Source organism: Urocampus carinirostris, chromosome 14 (assembly GCF_059441175.1).
Source record: "Urocampus carinirostris isolate Australia breed hairy pipefish chromosome 14, RoL_Ucar_1.0, whole genome shotgun sequence".
Taxonomy (NCBI): domain Eukaryota; kingdom Metazoa; phylum Chordata; class Actinopteri; order Syngnathiformes; family Syngnathidae; genus Urocampus; species Urocampus carinirostris.
Genome location: NC_142362.1, coordinates 833,737 through 852,426, shown reverse-complemented (window position 1 = coordinate 852,426; position 18,690 = coordinate 833,737). Strand labels below are relative to the sequence as shown.

The 18,690-nt window shown below is 41.4% G+C and overlaps 1 protein-coding gene across 1 annotated transcript; it reads right to left on the bottom strand.

Annotated features, from left to right (window-relative positions):
- Nucleotides 1-1,722: 1,722 nt before the first annotated feature.
- On the bottom strand, nucleotides 1,723-18,092 carry lonrf2 (LON peptidase N-terminal domain and ring finger 2). Its single transcript, XM_088352265.1, has 12 exons — nucleotides 16,838-18,092; nucleotides 13,000-13,118; nucleotides 12,145-12,267; nucleotides 11,910-12,065; nucleotides 10,482-10,692; nucleotides 9,663-9,762; nucleotides 9,476-9,590; nucleotides 8,425-8,546; nucleotides 8,169-8,355; nucleotides 7,629-7,763; nucleotides 6,530-6,679; nucleotides 1,723-4,668 (listed from the first exon to the last, which is right to left on the bottom strand). The coding sequence occupies exons 1-12, from the start codon at nucleotides 17,532-17,534 to the stop codon at nucleotides 4,510-4,512; spliced, it is 2,274 nt and encodes a 757-aa protein (XP_088208391.1). The 5' UTR covers nucleotides 17,535-18,092; the 3' UTR covers nucleotides 1,723-4,509.
- Between the last annotated feature and the right edge of the window lie 598 nt (nucleotides 18,093-18,690).

Genomic DNA, 18,690 nt, shown 5'->3' with positions numbered 1-18,690 from the left:
TCAACTTCTTCCATGCAGCCTTATTTCTACCGCCATGCCCTACTCCATCACGTGAACAATTCATCACCTTACTCTTCCCCACATTCACTCACAACTTACGCCTATCACACACTCTTCCAAACTTTGTGAGCAACTTTCTCAATGATTCCTCAGAATCCGCCAGAAAGAAGCGCTGTGTCATCTCTAAACAACAACTGACTTACCTGCCACACCGATCCACTGTTATCCATCATCTCCACACCTCTGCCAAATACACTTGCATTCACCTCTCTCACCATGCCATCCATGTACACATTAAAAAGCCATGGTGACATCACACACCCATGTCTCACACCGGGCAACACAGGGAACCACTCACTTGTCTCACTCCCCACTCTTACACATGCTCTGCTGTTCATATAAAAAAACTCTGCAATGCTTCCAACAACTTTCCACACACTCCATACATTACCATTACCTGCCATAATGGCTATCTATTAACTGTCATAAGCATCATGCTTAGGGGGTCATTTTCTGCAAATAGGACAGGACGAGTGCACTACATTAAAGAGAGGATGACTGTGAGATTTTGGGGAACAACCACCTTCCTTCAGTCAGAGTCATGAAGACGGGTCGCGGCTTGGTCTTCCGACACGACGACGACCCGAAGCACACAGCCAGAAAAACCAAGGAGTGGCTCCAAAAGAAGCATATTAAGGTTTTAGCACGGCCCGGCCAGTCTCCAGACCTGAACCCAATCGAAAATCTTTGGAGGGAGCTGAAACTGTGTTTCTCAGTGACCGCCCAGAAACCTGACTGATCTAGAGATTTGTCTGGAGGAATGGGCCAAGATCCCTCCTGCAGTGTGTGCAAACCTAGTGAAAGGCTACTGTGCCAAATATTAACTTTCATTGTCTCAGGTGTTCAAATACTTGTTTGCAGCTCAAATAAATAGTTAAAAATTCATGCATTGTGATTTCTGGATTTTTCTTTTTAGTTTATCTCTCTCGCAGTGGACATGGGCCTACGATGAAAATTTCAGACCCCTCCATGAATAGCAGGGTGTTCAAAAACTTTTTTTCTTCACTGTATATATATGTAACTCACTCAGTACCCCGACACGGCAGAGATTTCTTTTTGAGTGGTTCAGTTCAGTGAGCCTTTATTAAGTATACTTTGAGTAATTACGACCTGATAATGACATAATTACATAGTGTTGTGGTTTTGGATTCCCTAACCACACGGGTGGTAGGGCCTATGGTGTGTCCTGGGCAAGTACAGCCCGGTGGCACCCATTTTTGTCTCCAACTGGGGACTTTTCGCGTGTTAGGCTAATGACAAAAGACACCAAAAAAAAAACATGATTTGTTTCATTTATTGTCAATAAAAAATAAGTACAAGATCTCCCTTTACAAATAATTGCAGGGAAATGCAGCATGTTATCATTCCCACCCATGAAAGAGCATTTTAGAGGACACAAGAAGAAAAAAACTATGGTACATTTACAACACTTTTCTTACCAATTTGTATTTTTTTCTGATTGAAATATGAATTTTTCGCTTGAACTCGCAATTCCCACTCTGACAAGTGTTTTCCAGTATTAAAGCCCCCGTGTGTCATATTTGGCCACTAGATGGCACCGGTGCCAAGAGCACAGCAGCAGGATCCCAGACAAACATGGTGGCGACTTCTAGGTTAAAGAAAGACCATTTTTTTTAACTGAATGAAAGTTTTTTTTTTGTACCACGAGGAGGCACCAAATATGACACACTGTCCCTTTAAAGATAAATGCTGCTAGCAACACCTTCAGGAAGTCTTTCGCACGTCCGGGTGAGAAAAGTGAGTAAATGTACTGCACGCGGACTCACAAAGAAGAGTGACAAAAGGCCTCCGCTTTACACAAATACTTAGCGGACTAACATTCAAGCTTTGGCAGCAGAACTGCAACACCGCTTAGGGATCGACAGAGAAAACAAGCGCTAATAGGGAGAGCTAGCATAAACGTGCTATGTGCGGAAGAATATGTACATTCGAGTTTTTTTGGTCTGTACAGTTCATGTGAAACACAACTTACGGAGCTACATAGGTTTTGAGTATGTGGACTGAGGTCGGGGCAAGCAATATGACGCATTTTAAGAAGGATCGTGATTTCCATAAAATGAAGGATGGTAAGATGGTGCTCTATTCCGGTAGAGTCTGGAATAGAAACGGCTTCGATTTTAACTCGCGATATGACGATAATAAATCGGAAAGGATTTAAACACGATCGCAATCTCCGAAAATGAAAAGATCCTTCGATTGTTTCGCTTTAGCCTCTAGCATCCCTGTTGTAGTGACGTTGCGGCTTCTGCTGGTGGCACAGACCTTAACTTTCAATGTCGGTCGCTGCCCACGATAACGTTTTTGCATAAATGAGTCATGTACAATTTCGACAAAAGACTGTCCGAAAGTAAAAACAGATCCTAAAATGTATTTTTTTCTGTAAGCTGTACTACGAAAGGAAATGGTTTTAAATTTCATGTATTTTTAACAATAAAGATGAAATCAGAAAGTCATTTTGGTTGACAAAACAAATTGGAATAAAATTGTATCTATAGGAATTAGACACTTTATTTCTAATATTGGGATAAAACCAAGACCGTGTTTTTGTTTCAAAAATTGAAATTGAGACATTTTAGTTGTAGAAATTCGTCGCCATTTATCTTAAAAATCGCGATAAAATAAATTAAAAAAAAAAAATCATGAAATATTTTTGCCACTTAAATCAGTCAGCACTTTTTTCAAAATAAAATAGTTTTAAATTCAAGAGATTGGTTTTGTTTCACCCATATTTTTTTTTACTGTATCTTTTAGTATTTTAGAAGTAGGGAGAGAGGAAGTGAATCACCATCAATTTTGTTTCGAAAGGAAATGGTGCTATTTTGGGCCATATTGCCTACCCCTGGACCAAATGAGTCCCGGGCTCGTTTGTGACCTAAACGAGCCGTTGGAAAATTTCAACCAAAACCAAAATTGAAACCTATCATAACAAGGAATAGAAATACTTCAATAGTTCGGAAGTGAGGTTACCAAGGCAACGGTGGAGCTGCGGGATATTTTGCATCAAAAGTCAAATTTGGAGTTCGTCCGAATGAGCTCCCGTAATGCAGTAGCTGCGCTAAGATACAACCAAGTCAACCAAATCCACTCGCAGCCTAAACCAAATTTAGAAATGTACACTAAATGGGCTGCCAAAACACAAAACCCCCCAAATAGAGAAAATGTGTACAGTAGACCCCCAGGGTCAAGCCATCCCGCCTTAAGACGTTTTCAGCCCCTCTTTTCGGGATTTCCCCCGTTGTATGAAATATTTTCCCAAAAAACAATTCAAATGTTGCAGCGTTTTCGCCTAAAACGCCCGTAGGCTATTGGTCGACGTCATACCGGATGCTGGTCTCATCGCATCGTGAAAAACTAACCCACAATGCCTTCCTGTCTCTTTTTCAGTTCCCAATTTCATGTAATGTGTAAAGACTTTGCGAGTTGGAAATGCAAAACTATTTTTTATTTGCTATGCTTCCTTAAGCTTGCAATGATGCCAAAAGTAGAAGCAAACACTTGATAAATATGAAAACAAAGTTTGCGGTGATTAAGAACTAGGAGAAGGGCAGGCGCATTGTAAACCTCGCTAAGTTTTCTAAGGGCACGATAATCCTGGCAAGTGGAAGTCATCAAATCCGTTTTTCTTTTTAGACCTGCCGTCTCCTCCCTCCTATGCATCCGCCCCTGACTCCACTGTACCAGCTCAAGTCATGTCACACTTAAAATACTCAAAATTTTGCTTTAACATGTACATTTATTTATATAGTTATTGAATCCTAAATTGTATTTACTATATATTGTTCTTGTATCAGAACACATTTATTTCCAACTGTCCCCGTCGTATCCCGAGGATCCACTGTACTTTGTTGTATTCCCCGCAGTAGTCTGCTGCCTAAACGGGATGCAGTACACTGAAAGCGATGTCAATCGAACTCTCTTAGAATGTCAAGATCAATGACAGAAAATAGGACAGAGCCAGTAAATAGCTACAAAACAGCAAGTAGAAATAAGGCTTCCCAAGGCTAGCGTGCCGCCTAAACGGGCGTGGTAGCAATTGCAACAAGGTAAAATAGGGCCTTTCTTAAAACACACCAAAAATATATATATTATTTATAAATGTTATACTACACTAAGAAACCCAACGGAGTGGTAAACCATTCGCTAGGTTGGTCGGCGTTGCCGTCGGGACGCGGTAGCGTTTAAAAACCGATTAAAAAAAACGAGTCCATACTGAAGACGATCGCTTTTGAGTTACAAAAGGGAAATGGAGAGCGAATGGATGGAGGCTCTCCCAGGCCCGAGTTTTGAGTGGCGGGGCACGACGGCCATGTGATTTACCATCGTCTCCGAAACGAAGCGGCGGCACGTAAGCGAACGCAAAGAACGTGAAAAAACGTGAAAGAAAGTGACGCGATTGACTTGTGCAAACGGGGTGGGGGCTGGGGGGCGTCATCGGGGTCTCCTTCGCATGACAAAGACCAGGACCTTCCGGATGGCGAGCAGACGCTCCTTCAGGGCGCTCATGGACAGGATGGTGAGCTGGGCCCGGTTCTCCAGCGGTAACACGGCCAGGAGCCACCAGCACCATGCCGGACCGCTGCCGCTCCACTGTGCAGAGACATGGAACAACCAAGTTAGTGGCACAAAATAATCAGCTTTTTTAAAACAAAATATAAAAATGTCAATACAAACAACATGACTTTAATTAACTTAAAAAAAAAAATATCGGAATGTGGGCACTCCTGTTTAAGAGCATGATTGACCAACTCATGTTACGGTAACAGCTCATCAGTCCGCCTTCAGCTTTAGCGTGCCTTTTCTGCTCTCGCTCAAACACACACGCCTGATTGACAAACTCATGTTATGATAAGAGCTAATATATCAGTGTCCACCTGAACGTTCCTCTCTGAAACAAGTTAACTCCACTTTTTACATTATCAATCCCAAACATATGTCAGGGTGATTTAGCAGAGCTATTGCTCTGATGTTACTGCTTTAGTGGCTCCGTCCCTGGTCGCTTATCCAATCGGAAAACGTGGGGTGGGTAACGGAGAGGGGAGAGACCAAAAGAGAGTCTTAATCGGCTGCATCTTTTCCCTAATATTCATCAGCAAAAAAATAAAGCGAATACCCGTAAATGACCAAATATAGGTGCTGATAATCGCCCTGCCCAATAATCGCTCAGTCCCTAAAATAACCACTCCTAAGGAATTTCTGCTCACCGGGAACAATTTACTGCACGTTTGTAATCAACGTCAGTCCATATCTAGAAAGAACAAGTAAAATACCTTTTAATGCTAGTGAGTCAAATGGACATAAGTAATGGCTCAGATGACCAGTTCATATTTAAAGGGACTTAGTTCAAAAAGAGAATTGTATATTTCTATTGTTTCCTATTCTACAGCTTATGAATAACCTAGATTTTATGATGACAATGTCTGTTTATTATTTGTTATTGCAACATCTGTTGCAGCCTGGTCATCCTGGAAGGGGAATGACCTCATGTGCAGTCCCTTCTCAAAGTTTTTTAATTTTCCTCATGTTGAGGTTTTTGACTTTTTCCTTGCCCTCATGTAGGTTTTAGATCAGGGGATTGTTTCATAATTAGTCTGTGGTTTGCAATCATCTGTGGTCTGTGCAGCCCTTTCAGACTCCTTGTGATAAAGGGGGTCACAAACATGACTCGGTTTCATTCTAACTATTATTTTTGTCATGTTTTCTTTTACGTTTCTAAAAAATGAATAACAACCTGGATGACCTTCTCAGCCACGATAACCACAAAAGACAGAAAAACTATACTGTCAATGATATTGCTGGGGTTTATTTTTTGAACATTTTCAAAAGGCTGTGTGTCAAAAAAGCTTTAAAAACACTGATGTAAACGATTCATTCGGATTGCTCCAATGAGGGCCCAGGAAACAGAAGAGAGTTCTCCGATTGGTTTAAGCGTAATGGCGCTCCTGAAGTGTCAACTTAATTCCGTGAGGTACACAAAAATAACCAAGAAACTACCGTATTTTCACGTACAAGGAAATAGGATATCGTGAGACCGCTAAAGGGTGAAATGTGGTGAAGTGTGGGCATTAAAGAGCGGGCATGTGGGTTATGCAGACCTTCTTGTTTGAAAGTGGCAAAAAAAAAAAAAAATCATCACGCTTTTGCAGCACAACTTCAATTGACAGCCATCAGCTACACAGAAGAACCTGGGAACCGAGCAGACGCGAGGGAATTGAAGATAAATGAATCAAAAGTTCGCAAATGGAGGAGGCTGAAAAACGAAGTAAACAAAGTAAATTAAACGCAGCTATGTGTATGTGTTAAATACAGAAACAGAACCAGCTATGGAGACTGCGCCTTTTAACACGGTGCGCCCTATAGTCATGAAAATACGCTAACAAAATAAATAAAGAACCTTTGACTCACCAGGGACACAAAAGTAAGGGAACACTATATGTCTGTTGGTTCTTACCTGGGGGTCTGGGTCTTTTCCTGGTAGGGGTCCAAAGTGGCTAACTATCTGCGTTTTCATGTTGTCTTTGAGCGAGGTGAACCAGTTGTTGGCCTGCTCGTACACCGAGTCATGCAACTTCAGCAGTTGCACCAGCTCCTCGCCTTCCACCTACAACGCAAGACGGAGCGTTCACGTTTCGGGATCATTTTCTGGAAAGGGTGCCGGACCGATTGACCTAAGGCTAAGTCCCGCCCTCACATGCTATGAGCCAATCACGGTGAGCATAGCAGACTCCATGCACTCCGCTGGCATGTCAATTTAATTGCTTTGCAGTTTGTCAGTTGTCTTTTTATTTTGATGTGTTTGCTTACATTTCAAGATGGTCAAACGGTGCACATGGGGTACATGCACATTTGGTACGAGGTATCCTGAGAAGACTGGGTCATGTTTTCACCTGATTTAGCTACGTCTAAATCGAGACAAGTGTTTGCTTTGGACAAAGTTATGCGTTGACCGCAGCGCCAACTCAACGTGGATAAAGTTAATAAGGGGTTCTGCATCTGTTCTAAGGTAGGTGATATTTGAGGCAACATATTGTCACTTTGGTGGAGAGAAATATGAAGTTATTTATAACGTTAATATATCTAACATTAGGCTGACGCTAGCTAAAGTTAGCTCTTGGCTGCGTTATACATCGTGTTTGTTTGCTGGATGTTCAGTGGCCTGTTATGATTACCAACATACAAAAACTAGCACATATGTGAGCTGTTGTCCAAAAAGCTCTGGTCAACATCGGATTTCACCCAAAAATCGGAATTGAGCATTAAACGCCACTGTGTGAACCTAGCCTATACGTTAACCTTGGGAGATTAGCTTCTTTAACTTTCCTGTAAATAACCAAGACAACAAATGTGTTTTTAAATGCATAGTTCAAGCCCTCTTGGTGACTTTGAGATGAGATGTGATCTCTGTAGGCCTACAAAGAATCAATTGCATCCTGCCAAATGTCTCCTACTGTAACACTTGCCATAGCACTCTTCACAAAATGATTGTCTGAGTAAGTAAAGGGGGCGGGGCGGGGCTTAGCCATAGCTCAAATGTCGAGACGCGGGCTCACCTTTTTGTCTTCCAGGTACTCGATTTTAGCAGTGTGGTAGCCGTCTCTCTGGCCGTGACTTAAGACTTTGAAGCGAGACACACCGATCGTCTCCACCACCGAGCGGCCGTCGGGAAAAAACTTGACGTCTTGAACCTGGAAAGACAAACCAATTCGGTCCGTTAACGATCATCAATTAAAACATTTTATGTACTTATTTCCGCTAAATACATTTTATTGAATAAACTCGATGATAAGGTAACATCTTAATGAATATAACGGTAGATTGTTGTGCCGGCAGGCTGCAAAAGTGCCAGAGTCAGAAGTCCAGATTGATGTAAATCAAGTAGGTGGTAAGTTGAATGTTACCCGTCTAATGGTAATTACAGTCATTAAATAAATAGAATGATTCAAATTTGTTCAAACTCTCTTGACTATTCTTGTTATCACTTAAAATGACTGTACTCGTTTATTGTGGGTATGGGGGACCAGAACCCCCGCGATATGCGATAGATTACACTAAAAAAACCAACATCATTTATTGTTACTATTTCAACTCACCTCCAGCATGCACCCGTAGTCCGCAAAGCCTTTGAGCTCGTCGGCGATGCACATGCCAAACTGCTTGGTGCCCGTCTCCATGGAGCGGCGGATCATGAGGCGGTAGCGCGGTTCAAACACGTGCAGCGGGCAGGGGATGGTGGGAAAGGCCATGGTGCACACGAAGATGGGCACTTCCTGGTTCAAACTGGAACACAAAGCGGTTTTATCGAGGCGCTCGGCTCACTATTGGGCGAGGCCCGGTGTTTAAACTCACTTGGAGAGTTCTTTCATCTCTTCCTCGTGGATCTTTTTCCTCTCTGCCAGCTCGTTGGACAAGTAGCGCTGCAGAACCTCTTCCATCAGTAAAGTCTTGTTGTAACCTCGGCTGGCAAGAAACTGGCATGGGAAGGAAACAACACCTGTAAAATACTGCGCATTGATCACAAATTGTTACAGTTTATGGATTTATGGCAGGAGTTGGGAGCCTTTTTCAGCCAAAGTGGCAAAGTTTTGTTTTTTGAGGGGGAGAAAGTCATACCATTTATTTGGAAGACAAAATTCAAGAAAGGCTACCTGCCCTCCAGACCAAATCTAATTTTTTAGTCCATTTTATTTCACTGTGTGGCGTTAAATAATCTGGTTACATTTTTAAAATAATAATATTGCCAGAGCCTGTGTCCCATATCAACAAATATACCACTTGTTTCCCTCCCGCAATTAAGCTCTTTTTTGACCTTCATTATAAATAAAGAATGGTTTCAAAACAAGTTGCAAGCGTAGTTATTTTGATAAAACGTCACAAAATACTGCAAAGGTATTTACCTTCAGTGCAAACGACGCAGAGTAGAGAGAAGTGCATGGTGTGCATAGCCCTGCCCTCCCCTACCGCTCACCCCATCAAATTGCTCTACGTGCTTGGTATGCGTTTCTGGGAGTTTACTTTTTCTTCAGCGTGTTTTCGTTATTGGGTATCGCAACAATAAACATAGATTGGTCAATGAACTCCCATATAAAGGATTCTTTAGCGTCGTAGAGCCAAATCGAGGATTGTTAGTGTGACACCTCAACAGTCAACTGTAGTGGGAAGTATGCTCTTTACATACTGGACCGAACCATTCATTATATTAGCGCTATATTGACTATAAGTGCACCTGATTCAACTCAAATTGGAAGGCTATAGACAAAATTTGAGGGAGGATGATTTGATCTCCGAGCCCTATGCACCTATGAAGAGCCATATCTGGCTCGCGAGCCATGTATCCGACCCCTGATTCGAGGCGTTTTGAAGCCATTGTTGATGAATACATTTTGGAAACAACGCTCACCTCTGCCAGATTCTCCTTGCACAAAGGGCAATTAGGGTTGTGGTCAAGGCAGCGCTCCAGACACTTCAGACAGAAAGTGTGTCCGCACGGGGTGGCTACCGGCTCGTAGAACAACCTGAAAGTCGATAGCATGGAGTTAAATGCTTCTTTAATGATGCACCAAAATGCGAACCCACCAACAACTCACCTCATACAGAGTGAACACTCCATGTCACCGCTATCCAACAAGTCAGCAGGAACAACTGTGCCACCGCATGCCGGCATAATTTTGATGCAGCTTGTCTCGCCTGCATTGGAAAAAGACATTTTAAAACCAAGGAAAACACGATTCTTTTAGTAGGGTGGAGTACAGAATAGCATACACAATGGTCCATCATGAAAGCAACTTTTTTTGTTACGAATTGGCGTGCAGGGCTAACAGTTGGATATGAATTCCTAGAATAATGTATCGTGTTGTTACAATGTGTCAACCATGTTATTACCGTGTTGTGATTTTTAGAAGTAGTTTTAAAATAAGAAAGGCCAATCACCAAAACATCTGCCTTGTATACGCGCACTGAGCAATTTATATATAAACCAATTTTGCATATAATTTTGGAAGAATTTAATGTGTATTAAAAAACACTGATTATGTCAATGATTTCTTAGTTAAAAATGAAACTGCCTAGAAAATCGCAATGAATTACCACAATTGAGCACTTTTTAAAAACGATATGCAGGCAAATCAGGTGTTCTTAGGGGGCTATCTGGTGCCCGCAGGCACCACACATTAATGACCCCTAAATAGATAATCAAATGTTACATTTTTTCCAGTATTCTATATCAGAAAGTGATATACAAACTATCTTACTACAGTTTCAGTCAAGAAACCAGCTAAAAAATAAAAATGTGGCCCTTATATTTAAAAAATATATATTTTTCTAGGGACTTCCCACCTGCCCCATGTCATCAATATTCCTATCTTTCATGACTCAATTTGAATGTGGAAATCCTTAGAGGTAGCTACCAGTTTTGAGTAGCTTGGAGGGAGGATCGAAGAAGCTGCCGTCACTCTGCTTCCTCTTCAGGCCCGCGGTTGGCGCCGGTACCGAAGCCAAGACATCGGCCAAACTCTTGCTGCTGGTGCCGCTGTACTCGTCTGCCGCGGCGCACGACTCCGATCGTCTGGAAGACGACTCATTCGGCGAGGCATTTTTGCTCACGGACCAATCAGAGTCCTTGGCAGAAAAAAAAAATGGATAAACACTCATAAAAAACATTTTCAATGAATGAACCCTTAAATGAATGGTTGTTTGAACTCTCAACACAAGAAAAATGACAAACGAATTCGAGAAATCCGATTGCTTGTGCACAGTTTCCCTCATCCGGGATATTTTCATGCCCCAAAGCACTGTGGGACTTGTAGTACAGGTACAAATTCACAATACAAGCAAAGTCAGGATTACCCGCTAAAAAGCCTAAAGTGTATTGGCCGATTCCTTCCATTTTAGTTTCTGCCTCCACAGGGAAAATGCCACCGGTATATCATTTTATATAAAGTGGACGCCACATTTGGATCCATACCTATTAAGCAGTACACGAAGAAAAACCTTATTCTCATGCAAATCTCATCAATAGCGTTTCAATTCTAATAAGCAAAGAGCTAACAATGTTGACAAGTTCAGTCCATTATATAAAGAGCATACTCCCCCCTAGGTTTAGTCACCAACAGACCCCGTTTTGGCTGTACGACGCTAAGAAACCTTTTATATGCAAGTTCATGAAACAATTTAAGCTTGCTGTTGAGACGCTTTCTGATGAAAACCCAGAGAATAACCAGCCAAGCACACTGAGCAATTTGATTGGTCGACAGTAGGGCTGGGCACACAAAGCACTTCTCTCTGCCCATCGTTGTCTACACCAAAGGTAAATGATCATGTCAGTATCCTTGTTTAAAGTATTTTGTGACATTTTTACAAAATAACTGCTTGCACCTTGTTTTGTGACCATTTATTTATGAAAATAATGAGCCTAAAAGATCTTAAAGAATTGCAGGAGGGAGACAAGTGTTACATTTGTTGATATGGGACACAGACTTTGGGATTATTCTTATTTAATACATTTTATCAAATCATCTAATGTGTCACAGAGCAAAATAAAATGTGCTGAAAATCTAGATTTTGTTTGGAGAACAGTTTTTGTCTCAGAATATACAGTAAAATTAAAAATGAGTACAAATATTTTGCCACTTTGGCTTAAAAAGGTTCCCAACCCCCGCTATACGGTCTAAGTCTTTACTTTAGGCAAGCCACGTAAGAGCACATCTTATAAACATATTTGTTTGTCTTTAGGAATGTAAAGATTTTATCCAGATTTCTCCAGAAACATGAAGCTCCGTCTCTTTTATATCCCATTCAAATGATCCAATCCAGTTTCTGATATCATTAGTTTTTACCTGCAAGGATGAATCAGGCTTCGGCGCGAGGGGCCTCAGGGTTCTTAGCAGGGCTGGGGGCTTGATGGGACGTGAGGCCACCCCGCCTTGAAGAGGGTGCACAGGCGTGGGCATGTCTTGGTTTTCAAACACGGATGAGAAGAGCTCAGCGAGGACCTGCGTTAAAAGAACAACAACGCTTGAGTATATTGCCATCGCTCGGTCTAAGAAAATCATGAATTGATGCCGGGATTACCTTCTGAGCCTCCAGTCGGACTTTGGTCCAGTTGGGTTTTAGGGCCACGCACAGAAAGTACTCCTGCAGGGCATCGTCGTTTTGTGACGCTTTACTCAGCGCGGTGGCTTTTAAGTAATGAGCCTAGAAACACAACGGGAAAAGTGGCTTATTATAAAAGACCCACATTTAGGAAATGATTTGTGTGTTCATTTGTGATGCCCTTGATCACAAAAGGTCTCAAAGCGCTGTACAGACCACCCGATCTGAAACCTATACGAGGGCGAGGAAAATCTCAAAAAGCGTTATGTCAAGAAAAAACTGTAAAAAAATAAAAAATGGGGTCGGAGTATAGATGTTTTATGGAGGAAAAAATCATGAACGAGAAAATAGAAGCACTGTATTATTTGTTAAACGGATTTTGAAAAATGTTACACACTAGTAACTGCAGTGAGTCATTCAAAATACCGCAAGTATACATTTTTACATGATAAAATGGAAACAAAAAAAGACCAAAAAGTACAAAATATCAATGTCTATAAAGTAACAAAAAATACAAATCTACAGTCAATTAAACAAGTCTGAAAGTAGAAAAATGTACATAAGTATAATAAAAAAACTCAATAATGAGAAAAAAAGAAATTTGGAAAACAAACAAGAACTTGTATATTGATGTCAGGAAACAAAAATAAATAAAAAATAATGACAAACAATATGGCAAGAAAAATAACCACCTTCTCTTTTTGTGTATAATGCGCATTTTATAAACTAAAACGTATTTGTCATGTAATAATAATCAAATATTTTCACACATATTCATCTCAATGTGAAAATATTTCTGTTATCATATCACAGAATCAGACAAGTGTTTTCTACCTTTGGCCAGAGAGGTTTGATCTGGCACAGGCTGCTGGCATCCTGCACCGCCTGACTCACGTTGTTCATTTCCATGTGCAATTCAGCCCGCTGGCTCAGCAGGCGGCCTGAAGATGGCGCTGCACACAGAAACAAAGAGAGAACGCCTGGTCAGGCTGTGCAAAAGTAGGGCAGCTGCGGCTTGTCACGTTACGTGAAGAGATGTCACGTGGAGCCTAGGAAAAAAACACAACTCCGAAGGAAAACGTGACCATTAATGGCTTATTCGTTCATTTTCTGACCACTTCTTCACGATCGTTTTCATACCCAACAATTTTATTACATTTGATCTCTTTCGATCTTGTTGTCTTTTATAGTCTTTATCGCCTGCTGTTGTTTTTATTCGTTTGATTTTTACTTATTGCTTTTAAATCTAATGTAAAGCCCTTTGGTGCACCAAAAAGACTACATATAAAAAAGTACACCTACATTTGCAAAAAAAATCAGTCATTTGACTTGAAGTATGGGACGGCTCTTCATCATATGATGGTCTACAAATGATGATGGTATACAAATGAAATGTATAATAATAATTAGAGGAATTTGTTGACTTATGTTCCAAGAATTAGGGTCGTTGGAATTCAAAACTGCCAACTTTAGAGAAAAAAGGGCTAATGGAAAAAAAAGGCAGAGTATGTTTTTTTTAAACTGCAAAAAGGAGACTATTTTTATGTGGATAATCTAAAAAATAAGATGCCGATCAAGTAGTACCTAAAAGTTTTTTTCAAAGTCCAACGATATTAGTGCTGGCCCCTTCTACTTTTTTTTATGTCGCATTATCATTTTTTTCCTGGAAAAAAAATATCATATTTGATAAATGGAGAACTTTAGAAATATTTGAGGATTAAAAAAACAAAAGGACAATTATCTAGAAAATGATTATGTGGACTTCCATAGACATTAAATAGACACTCGGAAGCTTCGGCGCCGCTTCCCATCAGGCGTCCATCCAGCAACGGTGCACCGCTCTACAAGAGACACGGTTTAAATTCCAAACGAGTGTAATGACTCCGGATGCACATGTGACAAAATGCACAACCACTTCCTGCTTTTTAAGGAATCGGTCGTTGCTCTTTTGCCTTTCTGTCTCTTGGCCTTGTTCCAACATCTCCGGTGATGCAGAGGGTGGTCCTTATCCAGGACTTTAGATTATTATTTTTTTATCTACGAAGGCCTGAATATGGTGTGAAACCACGAGAATACACTTCCTGTGAAGTTTCACCTTGATCAAACATATTTAAGGGGTGCCCAAAGCCAATTTAGCCTAGAAATTTAAGGCAATCAGAGCTGCGCTATTGGTATTTATTTAAGAATGTATTTGAAATTTGGGTTCAAAAGACTCGCATAGGGTGGAATATAGAGATTGTTAACATTCTTTACTCGATTTGAAATTTGTATGCGTGTTCTTTCCACAAGTATCAAACCCAATCCTATCTTGTAATATATTTTATACAAAATACATGGTTAGCATGCATTTTTTTGTTAAAAAAGATATAAATGTTACTTATTACGTTCATATTTTGAAGCAGGTAGGATACTGATATTTCAATCAGGCACAGATGATGAGTGGGCAGATATAGATTCCCTTTCATTCTTAAATTCTTTTGAGAACATTTTAGAGTCGGAAAGTGTTTACGACATTGTTACCAATGACAGTGGGCATTTGCACGTCACACTGGGTATATATATTGAAATGTGAATTTCCCTTCGGGATGAATAAAGTATCTATCTATCTACTAATGACAATTCAAAACAGCACAGTAAATCGTCAGCTGCTCTTCACTCAGTCTGGAGGACATTGCCAGCTTGTGCTTTGTAATTTCATGTTTATCTCACAGTCCCACGTCTCATCTCGTTGTAAACAATATACACTTTGTTGGTTAATCAATGACAATTAAAACAATTCGACTCTATTCTAAATAGTATACCCATGGCTCTATGGTTTGGCAGTTTCCTGAAAACGGAAACAGTCTTTTGGTGAACGTGCAGTGACATCTGCGGCTGGCATATGGTACCAGCGAATAGACAGGAGGTCTCACGTGTCAGACGCCGAGGAAAGCTCGACGGCATCGCAGACGCGGCTTTTGCCAGGAAGACTGTCAATTCAAATCCAAAACAGATGCCTGGCATTTGTAGCTGGTAAAACGGGTTTGAGATCATTCTTATTTTGGATTGATTAGAATGTATTGTTTAACAAATGACACTTTATGCTCCTCACTATAGGACATCAACAACAACTCTTTTTCCGTTCCCAAACACTTCTAAAATGTCATCTTTTCTGTGTTGGAGTATATCACATGTGTACTGTCACTTCTCGAGTCAGTGTTTTTCCCCCGCCTGGTCAGTGAACTCCAGCCAGCCCACGCGTTACTCACGCAGCTATCACGGTTTGGTTACATACCATCCCCATCAAGCGTGACCTGAATGTTATCCAACGTGCTGGCACTTACGAAACTAAGGCTTACATACGAGGGATCCAATTACGTAGAAACGAGGCAACCTCAGAGCTTGGGGGATTATATACAATCGGTGTCACAGTCGCCAGAACAATTATATATTGCGTGGCTTCAATATGACACATTCACCGAATTTATGTTTTGTAAGGTCTTTAGACGCTCTTTTCTTACAAAATTGAGTTGATCCGTGTCTTTTTCCTCGTATTAGCTGTTGTGCCAAGGAATAAATGTATGCTTGTTGCCATGGTTTGTCCTAGTCACAAAACAAAGCATTGTTTTTTGATGCAATGAAATTAAGAAGAACCAGTCTCCTCTTGACATCACACAAAAAGAACTCTGTCTTCTAATTGAGTAGTCCCAAGTGACACTCAGATTCATTTGAATATAACTTGATATAACTTGGTTTCTCCTTTCCCACTACACTTGAATTGTACTCCAGGTTTTTCAGGGGTATTCTACAACAAGTACATGTATTGAATAGTTGGAGGCCACGCCCGAATACTCCTAGTGGTAAAAAAAGAATTCATTAAAGAAAAGATTGATTTAAACGCAAGGCCATCATTTCAAAACTATCATATAAAACGTGCATTATTTTTTAAACACTCGTAGGTCGAGAAATTTGTATGTATTTTACATAAAACCTGTCTTTGTTCTCGCCATTATATTTTTCATGTTTTTTTTCCTTTTACGGCATGTTTTCTTTATTTTCCCTCTCTGACTATTATTTCTTTTTCCTTTCTTTATAAACCTCTTGTGTTCTGTTTTTCATTTTTCTCTATTCTACATAACCCCCCTCCATTATTACAGATATTGTATCCTAAAATACGTGGATTAACTGAAATGCCCAGGGAACACATTAACAAATTGTACGTTTTGTTTTACACAATTTAAAGCAAAGCCTTTGCTTATTAAATTTCGGGGATAATGTAACCACTAGTATTTTCTGTTGTGTGGTAGTCAATAACTTTAAGAATATCATCCAGTAGGTACCGTAGTTTGTTACCGAGTGATATGCACCTACGAAAAGTATCACCTTGATGAAATGTGTGTTTATTTTTGCGAATCGGTAATAGTGTGTATGTAGTCTGTTAAGCCCTTTAAGACTTCTTGAGATTAAGGGCTATACAAATAAACAGGGTTTGACTTGTAGACGTTTGTTAATGAATATAGTCAACGACCAAAATCGATATATGTTGACGATTTTCCCTTTTTGCTACTCTGAATAAAGACAGCATTATTATGAAGCCAGTCTGTGTGCAGCCCGCGCCTGCAGCACCACCTGGTCTTACCCTGAAGTAAGTCACCTGTTGAAAAGAACATTTGAAAGTTTCTCGATTCCTTACTTAATTCCACCGCCTCGTCGTACTTCTGCAGGGCCTCCGTCAGGTTATTGCTCTGCCGCAGCACCTCGCCCTCGATCCACAACCGACGTGATCGGCTCTCGGTCGCAAACAGTTTGTCCAGGAGGCCTCCGAGCACCACGTTCATCCGGTGCCCGCTCGGCATGCCCTCCTTGCGGGCGAGAGATCGTTTGCAGTGCACGCAGTCCGTCACAGAGTCGGGCTCCAGGCAACGTCTGCAAAACGTGTGCCCGCACTCCACCGTGGAAGGTTCGTGGAGCAGGCACCGGCACAGACCGCAAGAAAACAAGTCCAGCGATTCATCTTCGGTGCAATCTCCGCCGAGGTTCTCGTCTTCCTCCCCTCCATCGTTTGCGAGGATCAACCCCGGCTCCTTCTCCCGGAGGCCCTGGACGATGCTCTCCACCAGCAAGGGCAGCTCCTCCGGATGCAGCTTGGCCAAATTGGCCGCCACGCAATAAGAGTCCAACGCTTCGGAGATCCGACCTGCGCGTACCAACGAGTCCGCCTTGCGTAGACACAAACCCCGATCGGGTTGCTGGAGGTCGGCCAGCTGGGAGCTGTAGATCTCTGCAGCTAAGCTGAAGTCTCCGGCACGGCTTGCCTCCGCTGCCACCTCCAACATCTCGGGACAGATCCCCGGCTGGGAGAGCGGATGGTGCAACGTCTCCAACTCCATCGTGAGTTGATCCAAATGAAATTTCGAACGAAATGTGTTGAATTCACCGCGGTTTCTTATCGTAATCGAACACCCGATCGAGGCCGTTTATTTGCCATTGGGAGTGAAACCGGATTCATTCTGGGTTGAACGGCGTCCCCATTTTTGTTCCACTCGTAAACAGAAGCGAACGAGAAGCTTAGTTTAACACGTACTCACTCGGCAACACTTAAAAAAAAAAATTAAGAGTGACAATAACGTCACATAAAACACAGTTAAATAGATTAAAAACGTAACAAAAACAATAAATAAACAAGAGTGAAGTGAGCTAACAGCTAGCTAACATGGAGCTAGCCGCACCAATTTGACCCCGAGCGACGTCCAATAATAAATACAAACCTCTAAGCAACTACATGACTCTAAAGTCACCCCAAACTTCTTATGAACACAAATAAAACAAAATTAAAGATTTAAAAACATTTTTTTTTTCTCCGCAACGTTAAAATAAGTTTAGCAGCTTTGCTAATGTCGTCGGCCCGTTCGGGGAGCTCCTCGCTGATACTTTGCGTCTGGCTGCGGTTTCCCGTGATCCCATTCGCTCCGTCGTGTCACGTGACGCGCGTGGAGCTTCCCTATTGGCCGCCCGCACGTCTCACTTATATAACCCGCTTGCGTTGGTTGTATAATTCCCCCCTCCGCGTCGTGTCGATTCCACGCACGTAAATAAATATTTATAGATGCCTATCGCTCACCGTCCCACGCACGAGATGTTTTTTTGGATGGGGGGGATTTTCTAAGGTTCGCCTAAACGACGACACACGGGCGCTCTTTTTTCCTTTGTTTTATATAACGCTTTTATATAAGAGCGTTACAAGTGCGGCTTTTCTGGAGCATGTTGCATAGGTTTTTATGCAAGGCCGTGCATAACAGCAGGTTTAAGACAAACTGTGACCCACTTCACGAATAGGATTGTGCGAGAGAAACAAAAAAAAGTTATGTGACCGTTAACTCATGGGCCCGCTTGCACAATCGGTGACTCATTAAACGACGAAACGGTCCGATTCTTGTTTAAAAAGTTCACACCACGCCTTGTTATTGTTTACTTATTTCTCTCGATCTGTCTCTCTCTTTCTTTTTTTCCGTCTATCTATTTTTGCTCTCTCTGTCTTCCTCTCTG

What these genes read in the sequence shown, in the direction of transcription:
- lonrf2 (XM_088352265.1), bottom strand. Translation starts at nt 17,534, where the DNA reads ATGGAGTTGGAGACGTTGCACCATCCGCTCTCCCAGCCGGGGATCTGT. An exon ending in CGACGAGGCGGTGGAATTAA is followed by an intron (nt 13,119 to 16,837) that starts GTAAGGAATCGA and finishes TTCTGTGTGCAG; the next exon opens with CGCCATCTTCAGGCCGCCTG. An exon ending in GAGTGTTCACTCTGTATGAG is followed by an intron (nt 9,591 to 9,662) that starts GTGAGTTGTTGG and finishes ATCGACTTTCAG; the next exon opens with GTTGTTCTACGAGCCGGTAG.